Raw genomic sequence first — 22,395 nt, 5'->3', positions numbered from 1 at the left:
TCGTGGGGTTATGTCCCTGCCTGAAGTTTCCTTTGGCAGTCAGGGTGGCAAACAGCTAGATCTGGTGTCAACTCCTGGGGGCGAGTCAAGTGGTTTAGAGGTTTTTTCCTGAGAGGATGGTTCTAGAAGCCTTGTTGACAGCCACACAACTTGAGAGTAGTGACCTCAGAGGGGCTAAGTGGCAACCCCAGAGGGGAGGGAACCATCTCCAGCTCTCAGAACAAAGGAAGAGGAGGAGGAAGGGAGCCAGTTTCACTGCATTTCAATTATGTGTTCTCAGTATTTTCTTTTAACTCCATCATCAGACTTCAGCCTCACGGTGTCCACAGGGCAGATGTGTGGGCCACATCCTAGGAGCCCTCATGGGCTTGATCATCTTTTTTTCTTCCTTTCCCATCTATTGAATACCTAACATGTTCAGGTGTTGAACGAGGCACTAGGAACGCGTAGTGAACACAAAAATCTTCTTCCCACCAGCATTTTTATGCTGAACAGTGGCAGGGGGCAGATTAACACTGAAGTGAGCCAGCCATGGGGGTGCACATCTGAAATCTCAGCACTCAGAGGCTGAGGCAGGAGGATCCCAGCAAGCTCGAGGCCAACCTGGGCTGCATAGCAAGACCTGGTCTCTAAATAAATAAAGAAATAAATGTAGGTGATAAAGGTACAGGAGTAATAGATGTCCTGGAAACATAGGGCAGGAAAGGACTTGGGCATTCTGGGATGCAGGTGCTTTGTCTGAAATGCATAATCAGGAAGAGGGGTGAGGAAATGTGTGGTCAGGTATCTTCTGAGGAGACAGCTTTTACAGAAAGCCATGAGGGAGGCGAGAGAGCAGGTCCTGTGCTCTCTGCAGAAAACCATCTGGGGAGAGGTGCGAGGCCGCAGGGCAGCAAGTGGCACCTGCTGTGCTTCGAGAAGGTTGAGGCAGCACCATGCCTGGAGGAGAGAATGGGGGACAGTGCGGGCCATGTGGGGGAAGTGACAGGCACCCTAGAGCCTAGGAGTTTCCTGTCCTATCTGGTGACTGAGGCGATGACAGCTGCTCCAGGGTACACTGCCCAGGCAGGATGCAAAGGATCCCTCTGGGCTCTTGGCCGTGCCCCTCCTCGGTAGGGTGGGACGAGTCACAGCACGTCAGGCAGGGCTCCTCAGCCCCGCAGTGGATGCTGGGAGGAGATGCTTAGCTGGGCTGGCACTTACAGGAAGCACTGCGGGGGCTGCTGGGGCTGGGCACACGGCACTGGCCTGAGGCTTTGCCAGCCAGCATTGTCACTTGTCACTGAGATGGTGGAAGCTGTTAAAGTCAGCAGGCATTAAATACTGTCTGCTATTGTTGTGCATGGTTATGGAGTACAGTTTTACATCTGATGCATGTACTGCAAATCAAGTTAGAGAACATTCCCATCTTCATTTTCATGGGGCTTTTGCTCTACACTTTATAAGCACATAATTATAATAACACTAATAAAATAGTAATTATGATTGCAGCAGCATCACCAATCTAATGCCACTTTATGAGAGGTTAGGTGTAAGGAACTGTACTACGTAAGTGCTGTATAAATATCGTCTTCTTGGACTACAGCAACTTGTTTTACTCTATATATGAGATGTGTGCCAAGCTCAGGGCCTTGTCCAGAAAAGTTGTCATATAATAAGATTATAAGGTTGTTATTAGACACCAAAGATTAAGGAAGGAAAGGTTTATTTAGCACTCAGAGGCTGAGGAGCACTCACAGTTAGTGGAGGTTTCAGTCCATACGTGGCTGGCTCCAAGGCAGAGAGGCACAGGGCAGAGGACAGCCATTCATGGTGGTGGAAAACAGCAAAGAGCCAAGGGAGGAGCAGCAGCTGCAGTAGCTAGCGAGCCTCTCTCCCTTCTTCACGTTTGTATGCAGATTACCTACTCCAGGGCAGATGTAGCACTCACACCCATATCCTCACACTGGATCTTGAATTAGTCACAAACTCTAGAAGCTGCCCCAATGACTGCATGAGGCCTTGGGGGGACAACTAGACATAAGCCATAACAAAGGTGAATATCTTTGGTGGCCCTCTGAAAGAAGTCTCCATGTTTTGAATTCTAAGTCATGCGTTCAAGGTTACAGAACTAAATGGCAGAGGTGGGATTTGAACCTGGTCTCTAGAATGATCTTGACGAGGATAGCATCGTCGGGGGTGGGTGGCATTGCCTCATGCTGGACAAGGTGGGTTGAGTGTGTGCAGAGTTGGGTACAGAGACCAGAGGGAGTACCTAGGGTGCTCCTGAAGGCCTCCTCCTCCTGCTCCTCTTTGTATTCACTTAGCCTCCAACTCTGGCTGCTTGATTTGCAGTTTGGCGCTCCTGGTGACCTCTTGACGACTCCTGATAAAAAATGCGAGAGTGTGTTTATGTGTTAGGAAGCACTACGCCAATGTAGCCAGAATTGTTCTTTCACAATATCATTCCAATAAGCATGCAAACATTTATGGAAGGCAGTGGGCAAACGGTGAAGCGTAAATGGAGGTTTTAGCCCAGAAGCAGGGAGTAGCACACCTTTTCTGGAAAAGAATGAATATGCTTGGGTTCTGGCTGTAAATTTTCTGTCTCAATTACTCGGCGCTGGTGTTGCAGCAGGAAGCCAGGCCTAGACAACATCTAAATGAATCAACAGGGATAGTTTTCAACTGCATTTTGCTGGTGAAAAGAAGCAGTGGGCCAGTTCAGAGCTGTAATCAGTTGATTTCAGTTTTATAGCAGCATGTATTTGAGCAAAATATAAACACACAGTTTAGGTCATGCACATTAAATTAAAAAGTATTATGTATGTGTGTATGTATGTACTTTGTGCTATAAAATATCTTCTGAAAGTTGTAAGTGCAGTGAGTATGAGCAAACTCAGAAATTTGGTAGGCCTTATTAAAGTCCTAATTGTGATCCCTGATGGCCAAGGGCTCATTTTTTTATTTTGCCTTTGTCCAGAGGCTGCTTCAAGGTGAGTATGATTATTCACTCCCTTTTGCTTCTTTTATTATTTACTTTGTCCTATAGGTACTTGGGTTTGTGACTCTTATACTTTTTATTTGTTTATTTTTTTTGAGACAAGTTCTCACTACGCAATGCAAACAGGCCTGGCATTCCTTATGTAGCCCTGGTTAGCTTTGAACTCATGCCAATCCTCCTGCCTCAGCCTCCCAAGCACTGGACTTAGAGGTCCATGTCACCACACCTGGTTGTGACTCAGACTCTCTTAAGTATTCCCATGCTGAAAAGCCTGGAGTGAGTTACGGAATAAATTAAAATGGATTGCATACATGTGTGTTCTTTGCACCACTCATATTTCAACAGTACTTTTCAAAGATAAAATAATGGGTTGTCTCAGCAAGCATTTTACTCTTGTTTCATTTTTCTGGATGTGGATGTGTGTCTTCCTCCATTGCAGTTTAGACAGCCAGTATTTGCTTACATGGTTTTTACTGTGGCTTCCTGTGTGCACAGTGTGTATGTGTGTGTGTGTGTGGGGGGAGTTGTATCTTCTGCCAGCCACGTGGGAGGTGGTATTTGCACAAAATAACATTCTCTGTATACAAAAGGAAAATGTTTATTCACAATGGTGTTTTCCTCTTGAGATCCTTGATGACTAGAGATGTTCTTTTTAAAATAATGGATGCGTTCTTTCCCTTACCTCTCCATGCCTTGGTGAATTTTAGGATGTTCACATTCTTGTAGATGGGAAATACTCCTCTAAAGGGAAGCCAACACATGTACTGCCTTGTCACAAATTTCGGTTTTGAGATGGAATGGAAATATCAATGAAAATTATAAAAAATAATTTTAAAAAATCCACTCATCTAAAAGGCAATGGTAAGAGTTGTGGCAGGAGTACTACCCTTAGACTAGCACTTGTGGATGTCAGCAAGGTGATGCTATTCGTTTAATGCTTTTGTGTAATTGGACAGCTTTTGTCATACTGAGTTTTGTTAGTTTTGCTTTTCAAGTCGTTTCCCTTTTCTTGAGTACTTCAAACTGATGTGCTTAAGATCGTTGAAACACTGTTTCGTGGATACACTATCTACTGCATATGATAGAATACTATGCGCCAATAAAAAGAACATAACACCTGTATGAATTCAAGGGTCTTGTGTCAAGTGTCACATGCAAAAGTCTGCATGCCATGTGATTATTGCATCATATTCTGGAAGAGATAAAACTATATAATTTAAAGAGATCCCTGGTTGGCATGAGTTAGAAATCGAAATATTTCACCATAGTAGCATACCATAAATGGGCTTATTTGGGTCATAGAACACTCTGACATACTTATTGTAAAGGATTATTCTAATTGATAGGTTAAAAATCATAGTAACCTCACAGGCAAAATGTCAATTTTACTCTATGGTTTTTAAAAGCACATTAAAAGTTTTTTTTTTGAATGCTTAATTATAATTACTGAAAACATGAAAACAATGCAATGATATTGGTTTGCTACTCTTGCTAACATAAATATTAGTTGGCCTCTTTTAGAATTAAAATACTAAGTCAGTGATTTAGTTTGGGTGTGCAAAAGAGGTAGAATAACACATGTACTCGGTGGGTAATGCTGAGGTTCTATGCAAGAATGCAGGGCAATATTCAAAGTTATGTGTCCCCTGGTGGCTGTAACTTGTCCTCTTGTGCATATGGAACATTTTGCTCTTCTTTATGGTAACTGCTTTCCTGCCTTCATGTGTGCACATGAGATGTGACAGTTACAGTGGCATTGGGAACCATAACTTTAAGTTCCGTGACTTGTCTGTGAGTCAAACCAGCTGTAATGTTGAGTTAATGTTGCTGCTCACATGGCGTTTCCCTGTCATTGTAAGTGGAAGAATTACCCCATAGTTGAGGAAAAGCCCTTCATTCATTTTTGAGAGCATATGAATGATGGTGCTGATGTGGACTAATTTTGTCATTTAATTAGCATTATCATTAAGCACACTGAGCCAGTCTTGGGAGAATCCACACAGTGCTCAGATCTGGTTGAGGGAGAACAAGGTTTAAGAAGCCATTTGGCCATGTCTCCAATTAAAAGTGGAAGGTGCCAGCTCACCTGATTCTTGCCTATTGACATTCAATTTAGACAAAGGTTTATCGCATCCTCTGAGCAGTGGGGCACTGATTCATTAAGTAAAACTGGAGACAGTAGTGGTGGTGGGTTGGGCTGTGGAGTATCCTTTATTAGCTTTGTAAGTGAATGCACGTTTTGGGCATAGAAAATCAGAGAAAAAGTGACTGGATTTATGGAATTGGATATTCTATAGGCAAAGACAAAAGTCTTTTGACATTAAGAAAGTTGAGCGCGTTTCTGATTCTTGACATAATACAGTCTTCAGAGTGTTCTGTGTAACTCACTTGGGTGCTTTTTGAGACTCAGTGCATGTGGGAGATACCTGGGGTCAGAGAGGCCATTTGGCAAAGGCACTGCTGCCTCCCTGTCTGCAGTCACGCTGAGCCCTGCATGGAGGGTAAGGCCTCTGTTTTTTCTGCAGAGGTGGTGATGGTACTTCCAGGGCCACTTGGCAGAGTGAAGGGAGAGCAGAGCCATAGGGAAGGCTCCTGCTGTCTGAATTTCCTGCCATCCTTGTTACGGATCTTTATGTGGATGGAACCAAAGTCTACACAGTTGAGCCACACTAGACCTGGGACTGGTAGGGACAGAGGCAGATCTGAGAGCAAGTTTCCAAGAACCCCAGGGCCCAGGTCTCTTCCAGCTAAGGAAATGGGAGCTCTCAGCCCACTTATGTCCAGAGTTCATTTCTACCAAGCTGAGCCTTTCTCCATGTCACCATATGCAGAGTCAGTGGACCAGCGAGTTCTTGCATGCTTATGTAACCTCATTGTGGTTAGCCCCTTTGGGGGCTACAATATTGGTCCTCTTGTCTAGAGCTATGTTCTTTTACCCCCTGAAGCTCTATTTGAGTGAGTTTGTCTTGGAAATCAGCCTGCCCTCCAGGCAGGACCTCTGCATTGTGCCTGAGACACCTCTGATGAGCGTGGATGGAAGTAGCAGGGCTACGAGGGCCTCCAGGCCTGGCCTACACCACCAATGTTCATGGAAATCCAGGAAGCAAACACTGTAGACCCCTTTCCTGTTTCTGATCTGGCCCATAACTTTGTCACATTTCTTTGGAGGGGAAGTCCCATCTTTGTAACAAGAAATTGACCCTGGCTGGTAACTAAACACAAAATACTCCAGTTTCTGGGGGCCCTTTGTGTCTGTCCTCTGCACTCAGTCTTTCTTTCTGGGCAACTGTCCTCATGCTCAGCCTAAGAACATTCCATAGAAGACCATTGCAAACCCATGTACCCATCCTCATTGCCAAGTGATACATATTTCATGGCTCTGTGGAGCCACTTCCTTGGGTATGCATGTTAGGAAGCAGGCACCTCCCACTCTGTGGGCATGTGCTTGGAATTTATACCTCCTGCTTTGGGGTCCATGGTGGTCTGATTGCTGGACTCTGATGGTTTGGTTGATGCAGGTCTTTCAGATCCCACATTGGAAAGGCTTCCTATCTTGTAGGCAGTTCAGGTCCCTTGATCTGGAGCTGCCCACTTCCTGGAGACTGGGAGGCATCTGGCAGGATGGCCTGCTGCTGTACTTCCTCCCCTGGCATCAAAGCTTTACTTGCAAAGCATGTGGGTGAAGCAGCGATGCCCAGGGTGTGATGGAGGGCATAATTGGCCACCAGTGACCTAGCCCGGTTGATGCCTCTTAGTTCAGCTCTTGCCACATGGGAGGGCAGCCCACACACCTGAAACTGGGTATGCAAATAGCAGATTTCTGAAGGGAAAGACCAGAGAGAGAATCTTATCACAGCTTGACACTCATTTGATTTTTAAAAGTAGACTTTGCTTTTCTTTTGCAGAAACTGCCGGGCAACGGTGACTTGAACGCTTCCATGACATCTCAACATTTTGAAGAACAATCTGTGAGTGATGCAACTTAAAAATAAGCACTACACATCATACATACTTTGCAACAAATATTTGCACTTCTTCTTAACCTTTTATTTCAAAAGAATGCTGAAATACATCGTTATACATAAACAGATCTTGCAAATTTGAGCTAGAAGAGATTAATTTATGGTCTATTGATTGGTCAGAGTAGAATAGAGTCTTCTAAAAATATACAGAAGCAATACACAGTGAGATTGTAAAGGATACAGAGCCATTTAAAAGTCCTGTGAAACATAAAGAAGGCTGTCAAGGGCAACTTTGACCATAGGGTCAATTAATTGCATGTCTGATAATTGAATGATAAATAACTTCATCTGTCCACTTGGAGGAAAAGCAGAAATATGAAATTGCATTTTGCTCATGCAATAGCTTTATGAAAGCAGACTTGGCTTTGCTTTATGGCCACTGGAGTTGATCATTCCTGGACAGGGACACTGTGGTGTGAGGGAGGTGAGATCGAGTTGACCAGAGCAGGAGATGCTGATGGCGTGATGATGTGCGACAGCAAATGTGGCTCTGCCAGGAAAGGGCTGAGAAGAGACATGGAGTTCCATGTGGACACAGGGGTGGGGGGCACGCATCTGGGGAAACATGGGCACAGGATTGGACCCAGAACAAAATTTCATTCCAAGTAGAGGAGGGCTGCCAGGATGGATGGGGTTAGGAGGGAAGGACAAGAAGAGAAAGGAGACATTTTATACCTGGGGTTAACGTGGTGACACCGGTTGGTGGGAGTAGCCCTGCAACCACATTTGGACATGCTCCTCCTCTTATCACTCTATAGTGAGTTTTAAAATAAAACACCTCACAGTCAATTGATTATTTTAAGGATGTTTCCTAGAATGCCATTCCACTTATCTAATTTTTAAAATGTTCATCTTGCACAAATATAAACACAATTGATTCTGAAGTCAAATAAAATCTCACTGGGGGAGATACCAAGGACTTTTAGTAAAACACCACAATTGAGTTATCAGAATGACAGGGTCTCTGAGATAGCACTTGTCTGGCCTTGTGAACCTCTTTTTCTCCCTTAAATTAAGAAATATCTGTGCACAGGCAGAAAGCCTTTCGCTTGGGCCCAAGACCTACTGGCTTAATGCTTGCTCATTTCTGCAGGCTCCTGGGGAAGCCGGTGATGGCCTGAGCCACCTCCCCAGCCCTTTCGCGTACCTTCTCACCATCCACCTGAAGGAAGGCCGCAACCTGGTGGTCCGGGATCGCTGCGGTAAGGCTGTACCTTGGGCGCTCTTGGCCCCTGGCCTTCTCTCCTCACCCTGGTGAGGAAGTTTCCACGTCCATGGGGCTCAGGACCCACTGAAGCTCAGATCTAAGCCTTTCTAGGTGCAAGATATTTGCAGAGAAGTATTTAAAACACATTGATCCCTGCTATTCCTTTTCATTATTAAAAATACTAATGAGCACATGGAGTTGTTTTAGAAGGAAATGAGATACCTGTGGTAGCTATACAGCAGGCCCACGCTGTTCAAAATGTTTCCATGGTGCCACTTTGCAAATTATTTATGAAAAAGAGCGGCATGGTCAGGGATACCCATAATCTCAGGACTCTGGGAGGCTGAGACAGAAAGACCACAAGTTTAAATCTAGCATGGGCAATATAGCTACCTAGTGAGACCTTTGCTCAATTGTTTTTTAAATCAATCTTTGTAAAATTAATTAATTAATTAATTAATTTAGTATAAGGTCTTACTATGCAGTTCAGGCTCATAGTGATCCTCCTATCTCAACCTCCCCAGCACTGGGATTATAAGTGTGTACCACCTTGCCCATTTTCGGTGGCTGGCATGGCCTACCCACGGTTCCAGTACCAGTACAGCACATGGTGCCAGAGATCAAACCCAGGTCCTTGCACTAGTCAGGCAGGTGCTTAGACTCCTGAGCTATCTCCACAGCCCCAACTTTTTTTTTTTTTTTTAATATGGGGGATGTAGTTTTAGTGCAAAGGCCCTGGGTTCAATTTTCAGTATAAAACATATACACTCATGGACCCAGACAAAGAAAGAAGGATGTGATTAGATTTTAAGGTTAAAATCATCAGAAGTACAAGTTTATGGAAATGCCATTTAAAACTTAGCTGTTTCTGTTTGAATCCCTCTAGATGCTAAATTGCTACTGTCTGATTTTAACTGATTTGTTCACCTTTTACACATGTCTATATGCATTTATTTTATATTAAGTTGGGACTATAAAATCCATATTGGCCCACAGTAAGCTCCTTTATCTTACTTTACAACATATCTTCAAGGTTGATCACGGTCTTCTGTGTAAATACGTTTAATTTCCTTCAAGTACGTGACATTCCATAGTATCTTATATAGTCATTCTCCACTGATGATAGATACATTGCCTCTGTGGTATAAAAGATTGCCTTAGTTACTTTTCTCCTTACTGGGACAAAACACCCAACACCCAAGGTGAAAGGAGGAAAAGTTTATTTTGGTTCTTAGTCTGTGGAGGTTCAGTTCATGGTAGGTCGGCTCCAAGGCAGGGTGGCCTGGGAGAGCAGAAGCAGGCATCAGGAGTAAGCAAGGAACCTCCTCTGCTTCTTTAAGCCCCGTTCTATTCTGTTCCAGGGCACTAGGGTAGTGACAAGCCTATCAGTAGACTGACAGTGATCAGATACCCTTAAGCCAGCATCACACACCCTAGATCCGGCCACCTCTGAAACAAGCCCGCCCTATGACTGCACGAGGCTCTGGGAGGCCAACTGGACAGAAGCTTTGGCAGTGCTGTTGAGATGGATGGAGGGCCCGTGCTGGCTCAGTACAGGGAGGTTATGAATGATAGACCTTCCTTTAAAAGAGTGTGCCTGATGTGGTCAGTGGAGCTAGTCTGCTGGGCTCAGACCTTGGCTGCTTCATTCATGGCTCTTTTTTTTCTTTAAGAAATATTCTGGATCCCCTTCTGCCTTAAGGATGCCTATAACATGAGGAAAGTCATAGGAACATCTTCATAGGCCACTGGGGGGATTGTAGGCCTCGATCTGTATAAAGGACCCAGAATTCAACTGACTGGTTTTCTTCTAACATTTCAAAATTGGTGGTGATTTCCGGCATTAACATTTGCTTGCTTCACACTGCAAACAGTCTTTTCCATATTTGTTGCTCACCCCTACATTTTTTCTCTTTGATTTTTTCAGAAATTTTTGGTTTGACCCTAGACAATGATGAATGTTTCTTTTGGTGCTTTTCCATGTCTCCCGTTTGGTAGCTGAGGCCTTTTTATTCCAAGGAGCCCCATTGTACCCCAGGTCCTGGCCATTCTTTCCTGTCCCTTCCCCTCTGCTGTCCTTGCAAGGCCATGTCAGGGAAGGAAGGCAAGGAGGGGAGGGGAAGCAGGCCAGCAGGCCAGCAGGCCAGCCCTTGATCTGCCTTCCTAGCTTCTTCCCATCCCTTGCTCCTCTGCTCAGTGGCTTTGTGCGTCCAGGACAGCTCCTCAGCCTGCCCTTCAGCATGCTTCTATTCTCAGCATTGTCAGCCTGCGCGCTGAAGGTTAACTACTGAGCTGTCACTGTGTCTCCTTTGCTATTGCAGCTTGTTTTCATTCTGTGCACACATCGGCTGATGCCATCTCTGTTGATGAATATTGAGGGCGCTTTACTCATCTGCTGTTTGTGCCCCATCCAGGGGGTATCAGCCATGCCTCCCTGTGCCCCCCTTGGGGGACATTCAGTTTCCTGTGGCATGTTCCCTCCTCTGCAGAAGCGAGTTCAACCTTCGCCCACCCCCTTTCCCCATTATGGATGCTGTTTTTGCTCGCCAGGTCCTGCCTCCCAGCAGGATGTGCAGCTGGACAGGGTGAGCCTGTCCTTCCAGCTCGATTCTCCCTCCTCCTCCTGGTCATCCCCCGCCACTTGGCGCCATTCCCTCTGCTCTCTGTTCCTGCTCGTCCTCGGTGCTGCTGCCGGGCATGGCTTGACATCAGGTACTTGTCTGGGCCCACCCGGGGCTCTGTGCTGCTCTGAGGGCCACTGCAGGCATCTGCTGCCTCGGGTCCACTCTGGCTCAGCCACAGCACTCTCCCTCCTGCAGAGTCCCTTCTGCTGCGGCACCACTGCTCGTCTTTGGTGATGTCACAAACCCCATCTCACCAGGCTTGTCCTTCAGGAGTGTGTGAATCTCATGCTTCTTCCTACTTTTGTCCCTAAACAACACCCATGATTCACCCCTTTCATATTTTTTTTTCAGATGTATCATGTCACTGGCGTGAAAAAGTTCCATATTCTATTTAACCCAAAGGCATACATTTTTCCAAGAACATCATGACCTCTTCGCTGTTCCTTGCCACTGGGTATGGCCCTTTGTTATCAGTGTACCCTTTTTAATAGACTTATCTCATGTCAGTCTGGGTGATGGTAGAAGAGCATTGCTTGCCTAAAGTTGTAATTGAAGGATGTGATCATAACGAATGTAAAGTCGTCTCCACAAATCCCTGACTCGTAAATCTGCGTGGGGACCCATAGATACCTCTGCCAAATAAAGACCACTTGTAGGTATCTTTCTAAAATACTTACAGAGGTGTTATTACCGTGATGCATGCTTATGTATTTGGTACAGGGTCTCCCTACACATCTTGGACTTGTAGCGATCCTCCTGTCTTAAGCCTCCCCAGCACTGGGATTGCAGGCATGCACTACCATGCCTGGTATCAGTGGCTGGCTCAGTGCGCCTGGGGGCGGGGCCAGTGCTGCATGTGGTGCCAGGGATCAAACCTCAGTCCCTGTGCCTGCCTAAGCAGGCGCTTAGTCTGCTGAGCTATCTTGCCGGCCCTCTGTGATACACGTTTAAAACTCATGTTTGTAAACATAATTCATGGTACCTAAATCTTAGAAACAGATTAGATGTTCATCCACAGATGAGTGGATAAAAAAATGTGGCACTTATACATAATGGAGCACTCTTGTACCATAAAAAAGGACAAACTTGAGTCATTTGTAGGAAAAATGGTGCACCATGGTCTATGTAGATAAAGACCAAAATAACAAACAGATAGCAGGACATTAAAAATAGATCGTTTGCACAAAAGAGGAAGACCAAGAAATGGGGGAAGAGGGAAGGGAAGGGAAAAGGAAGATGAAAAATGAATTAAGATAAGTCATGTACAGGCACCAACTCCCCCCACAAGAAGGGCTCAGGTACTGCAAACAGGAACCCATGACCATTTTTCAGACATCACCGTCAAGTCCATTTCGTGACAGCTTATTCAGGGACCAAAAGAATTCTAGAGAGAGTGTATTTAGCTTTACGAAGAAGGAAGTGTTCTAAACGTATGGAAAGTATGTGCCCCATAAACTTGGAATGTCCCCAGTAGTATATAATTTAGTGATGGGCTTAGGGCCTAGTCCTCTCCCATGAGCTAGCTGAACTCTGCCAGTTTTCCTCATGTCATTTGGTTCGTTCTCCCTTCATGATGGGAACGATGAGGCTATACTGGCGCTGATGCTTCACCCTCCTATGTCCCGGAGCTCCTCATAGGCGTGCAGGAGACGGTAGACCCTTCCTCCTGTGGGTCAAGAGTTCATGAAAGGAATGAAACTGAAATGCTTGCTTCACTCCCTGCTGTTTCTTTTTTCTGTATTTTAGGAAAGTGCCTACAGGGTATTCAGGGTCTCACTACTAGATCAGACTCATCATGATTCTCCTGTTTACAGCCTCCCAGGTGCTGGGATTACAGGTGCGCGCCACCATGCCCAGTTTTAATCACTGTCTCACCGTGTTCCAGGGGTGGGGCTGGAATGGCAGGCCTGGGGATTGAACCCCCGACCCCTGCTCCTGCTTGCAGGTGCTTTAATCTGCTGAGCTATTTGGCATGCCCAGTGTGGTTTTTCTTTTTATTTGTTGAACTTATCATTTTGAATGACTGGAAAATCTATAATAATGTATAGTAGATGTATTGGAGTTATTAGTATAATAGTGAGCATTACCCCTATCTCTGAGACATGGTGCCTAGGTCATTTTTGTGTTTTCTGTCCTTAACTTATGTCAAATTGTCCCCTGTCCTGTGACCTCTCTATTTTCAGTACAGTTATTTAATTTTTCTTACATGGAACCATATATTTAATTTTTAAATCAGAAATACAGCAGATTAAATCAATCAGATGTTGATTTTCAGTGTGCAGGACCCTTCTTGAGGGTATTATTAAAGTGGCTGCCCCCTGAGTATAAGAAACAGCTATAGTAGCTTTATTTTCAATATTTTGGTCTTTGGTTTTGAGTTTTATGTGTTTATTTTATTTACTTTATTTTTTTGGCGGAACCGGGGATTGAACTCAGGCCCTTGCGCTTGCCAGGGAAGCGTGCATTCTACTGAACCATCTCCCCAGCCCTGTTTTTGAATTTTAGAAGAAAAAAAATTATAACTGAAGAATCATTCTCTGCTCAGGGAAGAGTTTAGCATTTTATTTGAATTATGAAATAATCATCGCCATCTAGATAACTTTCTGTTTTGAGCATGGGTTGGCAGCAAACGTTTTATGTGCAAGGCCAGAGACCAGATATTTTAGACTTCATGGCCCTGAAGTGCCAAGTAGTCAACATTTTTGATAGAGCAGGAAAGCAGCTGTAGCTAATTGTAAGCAAATGGGCCTGGCTGTCTTCCAATAAAACTTTATTTACAAAAACAAATGATGGGCTGGATTTGATCATGGACCTCTGTCTAGAATGTTATGATCTAAGTTTTCTTTCCCTTAAAAAGCTACTTTTATTAGGCTAGCCAACTGAAAACATTGTTCAGAATAGAATGAGGCTTACTGTTTAGCAGTGACTAGGACTGGACGGTCTCGCTTTCAGTGATCGAGTCCATGTAGGAAGCATTTGGGTAACAAGACATCAACTATTCCATAAAGATCTGGAGACACTGAGTGACAAAAATTTATGTTTGGAATATTTTGCTGAGTTCACACACCTATAATATTCAAATAATGGAACTAAACAAAAAAGGAGATGCAGATGAATGTCCATTTTGTATCTGTGTATTCACAGTGGTTAGGATAGATATATAGTTACATTCTCTTAATGAATGGAGTTATTTGTTCTAATAGTGTTTGTAAATAGGATATCAAGTCCACATCTTGTACAGCAATTAACCACTAGGAAGAATGTATGCGATGTGTTAATTATTGAAACTGTCCTACCAGTTTGGTTTGAAACTGTCTCATTGCTATTTGTTTCTCAATAAAATTATGGGGGAAAAAAAAAAGTTATGTGTGGGGTATTTTGCTAAACGGTGAAATGAAAAATCAGTTTTCTGTTGTCCCCGAGAAAAGACAGGTTTGACAAAACCCCAAGAAGGTTGAATAGTGCTAAGGGTTTGTGATCAGGGCTTGCAACCTTAGCCCCTCAGCGGTGAAGTTGAGAGTCAACTGAAGCAGAGCGCCCCCTGTCGCCCAGGAGCCTCCACTGGAATGTGGGTTTAGCAGGCGGGAGGCCCTTCATGTCTAATCCAACCCCTGGCCTTCCTGTCTCCAACACTTTGCTAAGTAGATTCTCAAGGTGGGATTTTGAGATATTCTGTGCGCTTCTTCTTTTGGTGAAGATGTGAAAACTACAACGCTGCTACTTGTTCTTTGGAAAGAACCAAAAAGAAGCTCAGGCTTCAGAACAACGCATGGGTTTGGCAGTGGTACTGAGAAAGGTTGGCACCACCCTGTGGATGTGGTTGTGTGCATGTGCACATGTGTGATGTTAAACTGAGAGCCTGCAGATGATTTAAAAAAAAATAAAGTTCCGAAGTATAAGGACAATGGCGTCGTAGCCAGAGAAGCCCTTCTTAGAAGTGCAGCCTCAGGTCGACCAGCGCTTCTTGCTGGCTGTGGCATGATGTGAGAATTCCCTTGGAATCCCTGGCTTGTGATGTCAGCCTTCTGGGAGGAGACACAGCATGGGGGGCTCAGAGCTCAGGCAGTCCCGTTCTTTTCTTTTCACCAGCCACTTCACTTGTAGAATGAGCCTGACTTTGTGGGCTGCGAATTGTACAGGCCCTTCCTGAAGCTCGCTTGCCCTGTTAGGAGAAGCTCAAGACCATGTCGCCCTCCTGGGTCACTGCCTCACTGCCTACCGGTGTGGGCCCGTCAGCCTGCCCCTCTGTGCTCATCTTCTTCTATTTGGCCCCTTTTTTCCTTTGCCCGCGCTCTCTCTCCTTTCCCTTACCCTTTCCCCCCTCTACTCCTTTATGTTCTCCATTTCTTTCTTATTTTTTGGGGGAAAAGTTATACACATTTTTGATCAAGTAAAATTTATGCTTCTTGGGCTTAACATGGAAGATTAGTAAGCTGAAGTAAGTCTGCATCGTTTGGTTGAGGCGTAGAGGCGAAGGGACACTGACAGCTTCCCGTGGAAAGGAAGAGGGTGAGAAGCTGTTTTCTGAGTGCTGGTAGAGCTCTCGCCAGCAGCCCTGAGTCTCGGCCTGGCTTGAGCTTTACCTTTGTGGCATATTTAGGTGTTTTTTCCTGGGAAAACGTTCAGTGCAGACCCTCTTACGTTGCACACCATTAAATCCTGGGAAGCATGAAAACATGCCAAGCATAAAAACGCTGTGCTTTGTTTCCCTCCATGGTAGCTAGTTAAAGTTTATGGCTGTGAGCTCCAAGTAGACTATGTTGCTGTTGCCCTCTTGTGGCCAGCTTCTAGTATTGCAGGAGGGAAAGGATTCCCCCCCCCCACTTTTGGAATTCATCGGACCATCAAAATCGCTTATCCAATGGATTGAGGGTTGATAGTCTTTTGTACTTAAGTTTTGAGCAGTGAAAATTCCTGGACAGTTTGTGCAATAAGTTGTTCTCTTTATCTCTTTCCAGCACAGGTAGATATTGGACACATGTTTGTAAGCTAGTGATCGCTTCCTTTACAGATGATAGAAATGCATTTGGTATGATATTTTCCTATTTGAAAGGACGAGTTAAAAACGTTAAAGCTTTCTCAGTGGTGTGATGGCTCTGCCGCAGAAAAGGTATTTAGTAAGGTATTTGGGTATTGCCAAAATATTCCCATGTTGGGTTCTGGCAAGAGCTCAGTGGACTAAAGCGCCCGCTTAGGCAAGCTTAGGCAAGCACAGGGTCCCCAGTTTGATCCGGCACCACATGCTGCGCCAGCCCTGCCTCCAGGGTGGGCTGTGCTGGCCAGAGTCTGGGCATCGTGGTGCACACCTGTAATCCTAGCACGGGGGAGGGTGAAAGCAGGAGGATCACCCCAAGTCCGAGCTGTGTAGTGAGACCCTGTAACAAATACATAAAAACAATAAAATTCCAGTGTAAAGTACCAGTGAATTAAATCTTGTTTTGCTTTTGCTATTTATCGATAGTACCATGATATTTATGATGACAGCATGTTCACGACTGTACTGCTTTTCTCTACGAGGAACTGACCTCTGTATTAGACTGACAGAGAAACTCACTGTTCTTGTCGTTGCTCTACTTAGGGACAGGTGGGTATTTGCAGAACTCTGCTGTGGGTGAAGCAGCAGCCACATCACTTAATGACAGCTGTACTCATGTGGATGGAGGGAGGTTTCTGCTTCGTGACTGCGCAGGGCACCGGCCACCCCTCAGGACTCTGTGTCCTGCAGAAGTGGCCATTTGCTTCTGGGCTGGGATAAGAAGTGTTGAGCTTATCCAAGGGTGAGTTGAATCTTGGACTTTGGATTTGAGTAGGAAGGAGATCAAGTGACCCTACTTAGAAGGTAGATACGATTAATTCTGAGTGTGTGTGTGTGTGTGTGTGTGTGTGTGTGTGTGTGTGCACGCATTGGGGAGGGGAGGATGACCCCTAGCAGTACACAGTGACCATTAGCTAGTATTGCTATTTGTGCATTGTCCAAGTTATTCATGTTACAGCTGTTGTCTTTGTTTTACTTGCGCATGCTCCCCGCGGGGAAAGAATGACATTATGACCTTTCCACCCATTTTATAGTGAATGCTTCTACTCAGTTCTTTATATGTTTTTGAAACTTTTGACATTTTTAAATTGTTGTTTTCTATAGTTTTTGCAAAAGATTTTGGCAACCTAACCTGGGCAAAGAGTGGGATGGCTGTTAGGGGTGTTTTCTTGGGCCACTTGGTGCTTTTTTCTGAGGCAGCAGAAGTGAAAGAGATTAGTTTAAAAAGCACAATATTTCAATGAGGTCTCTTTGCTGGATTGTTGGTTTTTTTTTCTCCACCTTAGATTTGACCCAAGAAACACCCCTCAGGTATAGTGACTTACAATTGGGATATGGACACACGTATACTCGTGCCAACTAGGGCCTTGTAAGGATTTTCGACCACTTGTAATTCACTTACGTGACTGTTAGGATTCCTTTCACCTTCTAACACAGAGTAAAGCCTCCTTTTCAGATTACTAGATCATCTGTCTTTTATCATAATATATTATTGTATTTGGTACAGGGTCTAACTACGCAGTTCTGACTTGTAGTGCTCCTCTTGTTTTCAGCCTCCCCAGTGCTGGGATTACAGGCACGTGGCCCATGCCTGGACTCAGTGGCTGGCTCAGTGTACCCAGGTCCAGGGTCAGTGTGGCAAGTGTTACAGGGATCGAACCCTGGTCCCTGCACTTGAGCAAGCAGGCACTCAGTTTGCTGAGCTATCTCGTCAGCCCGTCACCTGTCTTTTTCCAAATCTATTTTTTCTCTACTATAAACATTTGCCTTTGAGCAGAAGTTCAAAGCTTAATCATGAATTCTATGTTATTTAATCAATATTCCAAATTATGTTTATTCAAAATTTTTCTTACTGGTTACAGTGACACCACAAACATTCGTGGGTCTAAAGTCTTTGTGCCAACTTCATTTTTTGCAAGTCTTTTCTGGCCTGTGTTCTGACCTGCCCAAGGTTTGCATCACTGTTTGCTGCTGAGAAAGACCTAATTTCCCCCACTATGAGCATGGGAGTGGTTCACTTTCTGTGTCTCACCCGTGTTGAATGTAGAATAGCTTTGGTAATTTGATAGAGGGAAAGGACTACTTTGTTTTGCCTTAATTTGTATTCACATATTTGAACCCTTAAATATGTTCAGTGGAGAGACATTTGTTTTCTTTTGTCCATATCCACTCCACCCCTCACTGCCCGGTACCAGCTATTTCCTAAATTCAATCACTGACAGTTTTTGAATTTGTCATTTCCTTTTAAACCTGTGTACCAAGTTTTTGTTTCAGTAATTTATGTTTTAAAGAAAATTAAAAAAGTAGTAAAAAAAAACTATAGTGATACAGAATTTCAGTAAACAAAATGATAGCAATTCAACAATGGTTGTCATATTGCAGATTATTTTCTTCAAATTATTGGCTCAGATTATCACATATAAAGAAAAATAAACTCAAGGCTTTTATAGGGAAATGGACACATCCGGAGACCACACCCATAAGTGAAATAAATCAGACCAGCATGTTTTAACATCTCATTGTCTCCCTAGTGCAAGAACTTGAAAGAGTAAACGCAATCTGAAAGATACCGCAGATGCGGTTAAAGAGAAAGAAACTGTTCAAAGGGAAAGAGCCACTGGAATGAAGGAGAGGAGAAAAGAAAGAGGGAAGGGAAATACAAATATCTATCTCTATCGATATCTATATCTATATCTATATCTGTGTAGGATAGATTGAATAATTGCACTGCTGATTTCTAGTGGTTTGTTGAAAGGAGCAGTTAATGCTTAATTGGCTGCTGAAGTAATCTTGTAAGACACATCTATCTTGTTCTGGAGAGTATCCTCTTTTGCTTCTGTATCTAGAAAAGTCTTTTCTCTTTGGCACGTCATATACATTCACCTGTATTCACATTCTGCCTCGTTTTACATCTTTAATTTATTCCTTTTATCAATCACAAACTTGTTTTCATTTTTGACCCAGAATAAGAACTTGATTTTTACTTTAGGCTTAGTAAATTAGGCATTTGCCAGAATATTTCTCTAATTTAACTGGCTCGGCTTAATTATATAGTAATGTGCGGTATATATTGAGATCTGCTTCCTGTATTCCTGCTTAATTCCCACTGATACGTGGCCTTTCCAAGGTGTCAGCGGCATGTCAGAATTTGATTGTTTTGAAAGGTTATCATCGGCTATTCTGTATTTTGGAGAATTTGGGATTAGTTTCTGAGTGCAGTACCTGCTCCGAACGCCAGATGGCATGAGCCCATTAGTGTGCTGGCACAGGAGCCGGAGAAAAAAGGCCCGACCAAGGCTGCAACAGGGTTGTCGCTGGAGAGCAGAGGTGCTCTTTCCAGTACATGGCGTCCCTCCCACAGCACAGCGGTTCCCCTCCATCCCTGAACCCTGCGCAGGTTCCCCAGGAACGGAAGAGCACGGAGCTTTGAAGTCCCTTTCCGCACATTCTTCCTTTAGCGCCTTACAGCCCATCCCTGAGCCCCGTCACCTCGCAAGTGTTTCCTGCACAGGACGCCTTCTCCTCCCTCTGGAGAGTCTCCTGTTGGCTCGGGATACCCCAATGCCCGCTTCCATGCCGAGTCCTGCTCCTGTTTTTTCATCAGAATCTCAATTCAACTCCTGCGAAGCTCCAGCAAAGCAAAACCTGGGTGTTTGCTGTACCCAAATTACCCCCACGTGACTGAAAGTCATTGATCTGAAGGGAATTCAGCGCATCATTTATTTGCTTGAATGGGGCTCCTCTAGATGGACGGTGGAATCAAGAGTCCATTTCTGTACAGGACGTCTTGTGGTTTTTACGCTGTTCTCCAAGTAGCTCTCTGCTCATTTTGTCCCACTGTCTGTCATGTTGGTACAGGGTGTTCTGTGTGTGTGTGTGTGTGTGTGTGTGTGTGTGTGTGTGCATTTGCTATGACCGTGATTCACGTGTAGCTTAGTACTTGAACCTAATTCAATCATCGCATCTGCCACATCTGCATGTCACTGCCTTTGAGGCAGAAAGCATGACACATAATGGGGAAGGGTGGTATTCTAGGAGTCATCTCCATGTGGTAGATGGCTTCAGATCTCTGTGACAGCCCCCATCATGAGTACTAGGAGTGTGAATTAGAGCAAGACACAGTAAGGTGGCACATCTTCGCTGCACACAGTCTGGGCTTCCCTGGGGAAGACACTCACACTGGGTGTTCCACTGTTGGGCCAGTGGATGACACGTGATCAGGCTGGATCCGGGGAGCAGGAGGTGAGGACTCCCCAGGCCTCCTCGCTGGATGGCGGCCTCAGAATCACCAGACTTAGGCCAAAGCTCGGGTCTAACCCAGGTGGCCCATGGCACAAAGCAGAAAGAAGCTTTGTCCCCTTTAATGCCACAGCCTAGCAGGACACGTCATGGCGTGGTTGGAGCCACTTGACTGAAAGAAGCAGGACAGATGCCCTGCATCCTGCAGTAACAGCTATCACAGGATTGAGGGGCTTTATGTTTATGTCGTTGTAGAAGCTCTCGAACGCAAGGAGTCTGACTCTGAGGTTCAGCTTAGGACCTTACTCTACCTTTCCTCGCTGGTTATTTTTAAGTTTTGCTTATTTATTGTAAGGAACAGCATGATGTCTTCAAGTGGAAGTAAAATGTTGACTATAGTCAATCCAAGCAGCATATTGAACACCCCTGTGGTCAGACTTAGTGTGTGTGTGTGTCTGTTACAGACACTAAATACACTCCTTGGCAAGCTTCCAGTAGAAGACAGGATTCTTAGCCGCAGGCTCCATGCTGGGTATTAGCCATCTAGGCTTCTTCACTCCCTGCATCTGCGACCCTGCGCCTTTGAGCCGCATCCCTCTTTCCTCCTTCCCCTGCCCATAGAAACCGCAATTGTACTCTACCGTCAGTTCTAGCTCCCACACAGAAGGGAGGCCACATAACGTGTCCACTTGTGCCCAGCTCCTCTCACCTGGCCGTAAGTTCTGCGATCACTCACCTTGTCACACACGTCAGGAGCTACCTCTGTCCAGCTGAGCATGATGCACTCTCTAAAGCTGAAAAATGTACCCAGTGCGCATGGCCTGTAGTCCTGCGAGGTGGGAGGCGGCCGCGCCATGGTTGGCGCCGCTGTGCGCTTGTGTGCTGTGTTTCCTTTTCCATTAAAGTTGGTGTCTATTTTATCACATTACAGCAGCTCGCGCTTCAGATCTTTTCATATTGTTTAATGGCGAGAAGAGTAATAAGGTGTAAATACTTGTGTGTGACGTGGCTAATGACAGGGTTGTCTGGAAAGCGGCTTCATCCGGGAGCTTCCGTGGGCTCCCCATAGCCACCCACCCTGGCTATGCGCTTACCCCTCTGCTTGTTTTCCCCGATCGTTTTTAGCCTCTTTCTGTCATTGCACCCCAACACCTGTCCCAATTTCCCCCTTCCATTTTGCACACTGCTTCACTCTCCATAGTTCCCTGTACCTGGAGTTTTGGTGTTACAGGGCCAAGCACAAAATCTGGAAAAGTCCACACCCCTGAGTGGTGCTGGTAACATGACCAAGAATGGAAACGTTCTATATGTTGGTTTACATTCTCCCAGTTTTTCTTTTCTTTTTTTTTTATTTTAGTAAGAGTCTACAGGGTTTACAGGGTCTCACTATGTAGATCAGAATCATAGTGATCCGCCTATTTCAGCCTCCCAAAGAGCTGGGACTACAGGCGTGTGACTACAGGCGCGTGACATCACGCCCAGTCTCAATTGCCATCTCAGCACACCCTGGGAGTGGGGGAGGCACCACAAGCCGGAGATTGAACCCCATACCCCCCTAGTTTTAATTCCAGTAGTGAGGCTAAATGTAATTTCCTTCAAAAATACATACACTCAGAAGTCTTTGAATGCATTGTATAAGTAGAAGGAATACTTACTATTCTGACCCCACAGGATTAGGAAACGTCAAACTCAAACATTTTATGTTTCGAAACACTGCGTGTCCAGTTTAAGTCCATAGACGTAGCTGAAGACACAGTATTTATTTGCTAGAATGTCCAATGTTAAGATCTCTTGAAGAATGTCATCAGATATTATGAAACGTGAATAGAATAGAAAAAGTGGTGATAATTTCTTTTTGTGAACAATCAAACTATAAGAAATACTTTTAGTTAGATTTGTAGCTAAAAGCAACCTGTGTTTTGGAAAAACTGCATAGCTGAGTTTTGTAACTTAATTAAGCAGTTGAAAATGTAGGTTTTCGCTACCAATAATGCTTTTGTGCTTGACATAACGGATTTTAAGTTAAAATTAGAAAGGGACACACGGGCGTATGTACACACAGATGTGCAGGTAGCTGCCCATAAGGCTGAGGGTGGATGGGCGCAGGATAGCAATGGTTTTGGTTTTTTTTACGCTTGATGGCAAGTACTATTCAACTGAGCTATCTCCCTGGCCCCTCAGTGTGTTATTATTTGAAGAAAGCAGATAAATTTTACTGTATGAAGGCCATTTTCTATTTGTAAATAATGTGTAAGTCCATGAGGGGAAGTACATACCAGCACATT

The 22,395-nt window shown here is 44.6% G+C and overlaps 1 protein-coding gene across 1 annotated transcript in view; it reads left to right on the top strand.

The window, feature by feature from the left end:
- The window catches only part of Mctp2 (multiple C2 and transmembrane domain containing 2), a 260,991-nt gene that overhangs the window by 69,362 nt on the left and 169,234 nt on the right, over window positions 1-22,395 (top strand). The window contains exons 3-4 of the mRNA XM_004623453.2: window positions 6,889-6,951; window positions 8,099-8,207. Of these exons, the coding sequence (XP_004623510.1) occupies window positions 6,889-6,951; window positions 8,099-8,207 (172 nt within the window). The remainder of the gene's footprint in view (window positions 1-6,888; window positions 6,952-8,098; window positions 8,208-22,395) is intronic.

Source organism: Octodon degus, unplaced genomic scaffold (genome assembly GCF_000260255.1).
Source record: "Octodon degus isolate 3935 unplaced genomic scaffold, OctDeg1.0 scaffold00002, whole genome shotgun sequence".
NCBI classification, from domain to species: domain Eukaryota; kingdom Metazoa; phylum Chordata; class Mammalia; order Rodentia; family Octodontidae; genus Octodon; species Octodon degus.
This window is presented reverse-complemented; position numbering and strand designations above follow the sequence as displayed.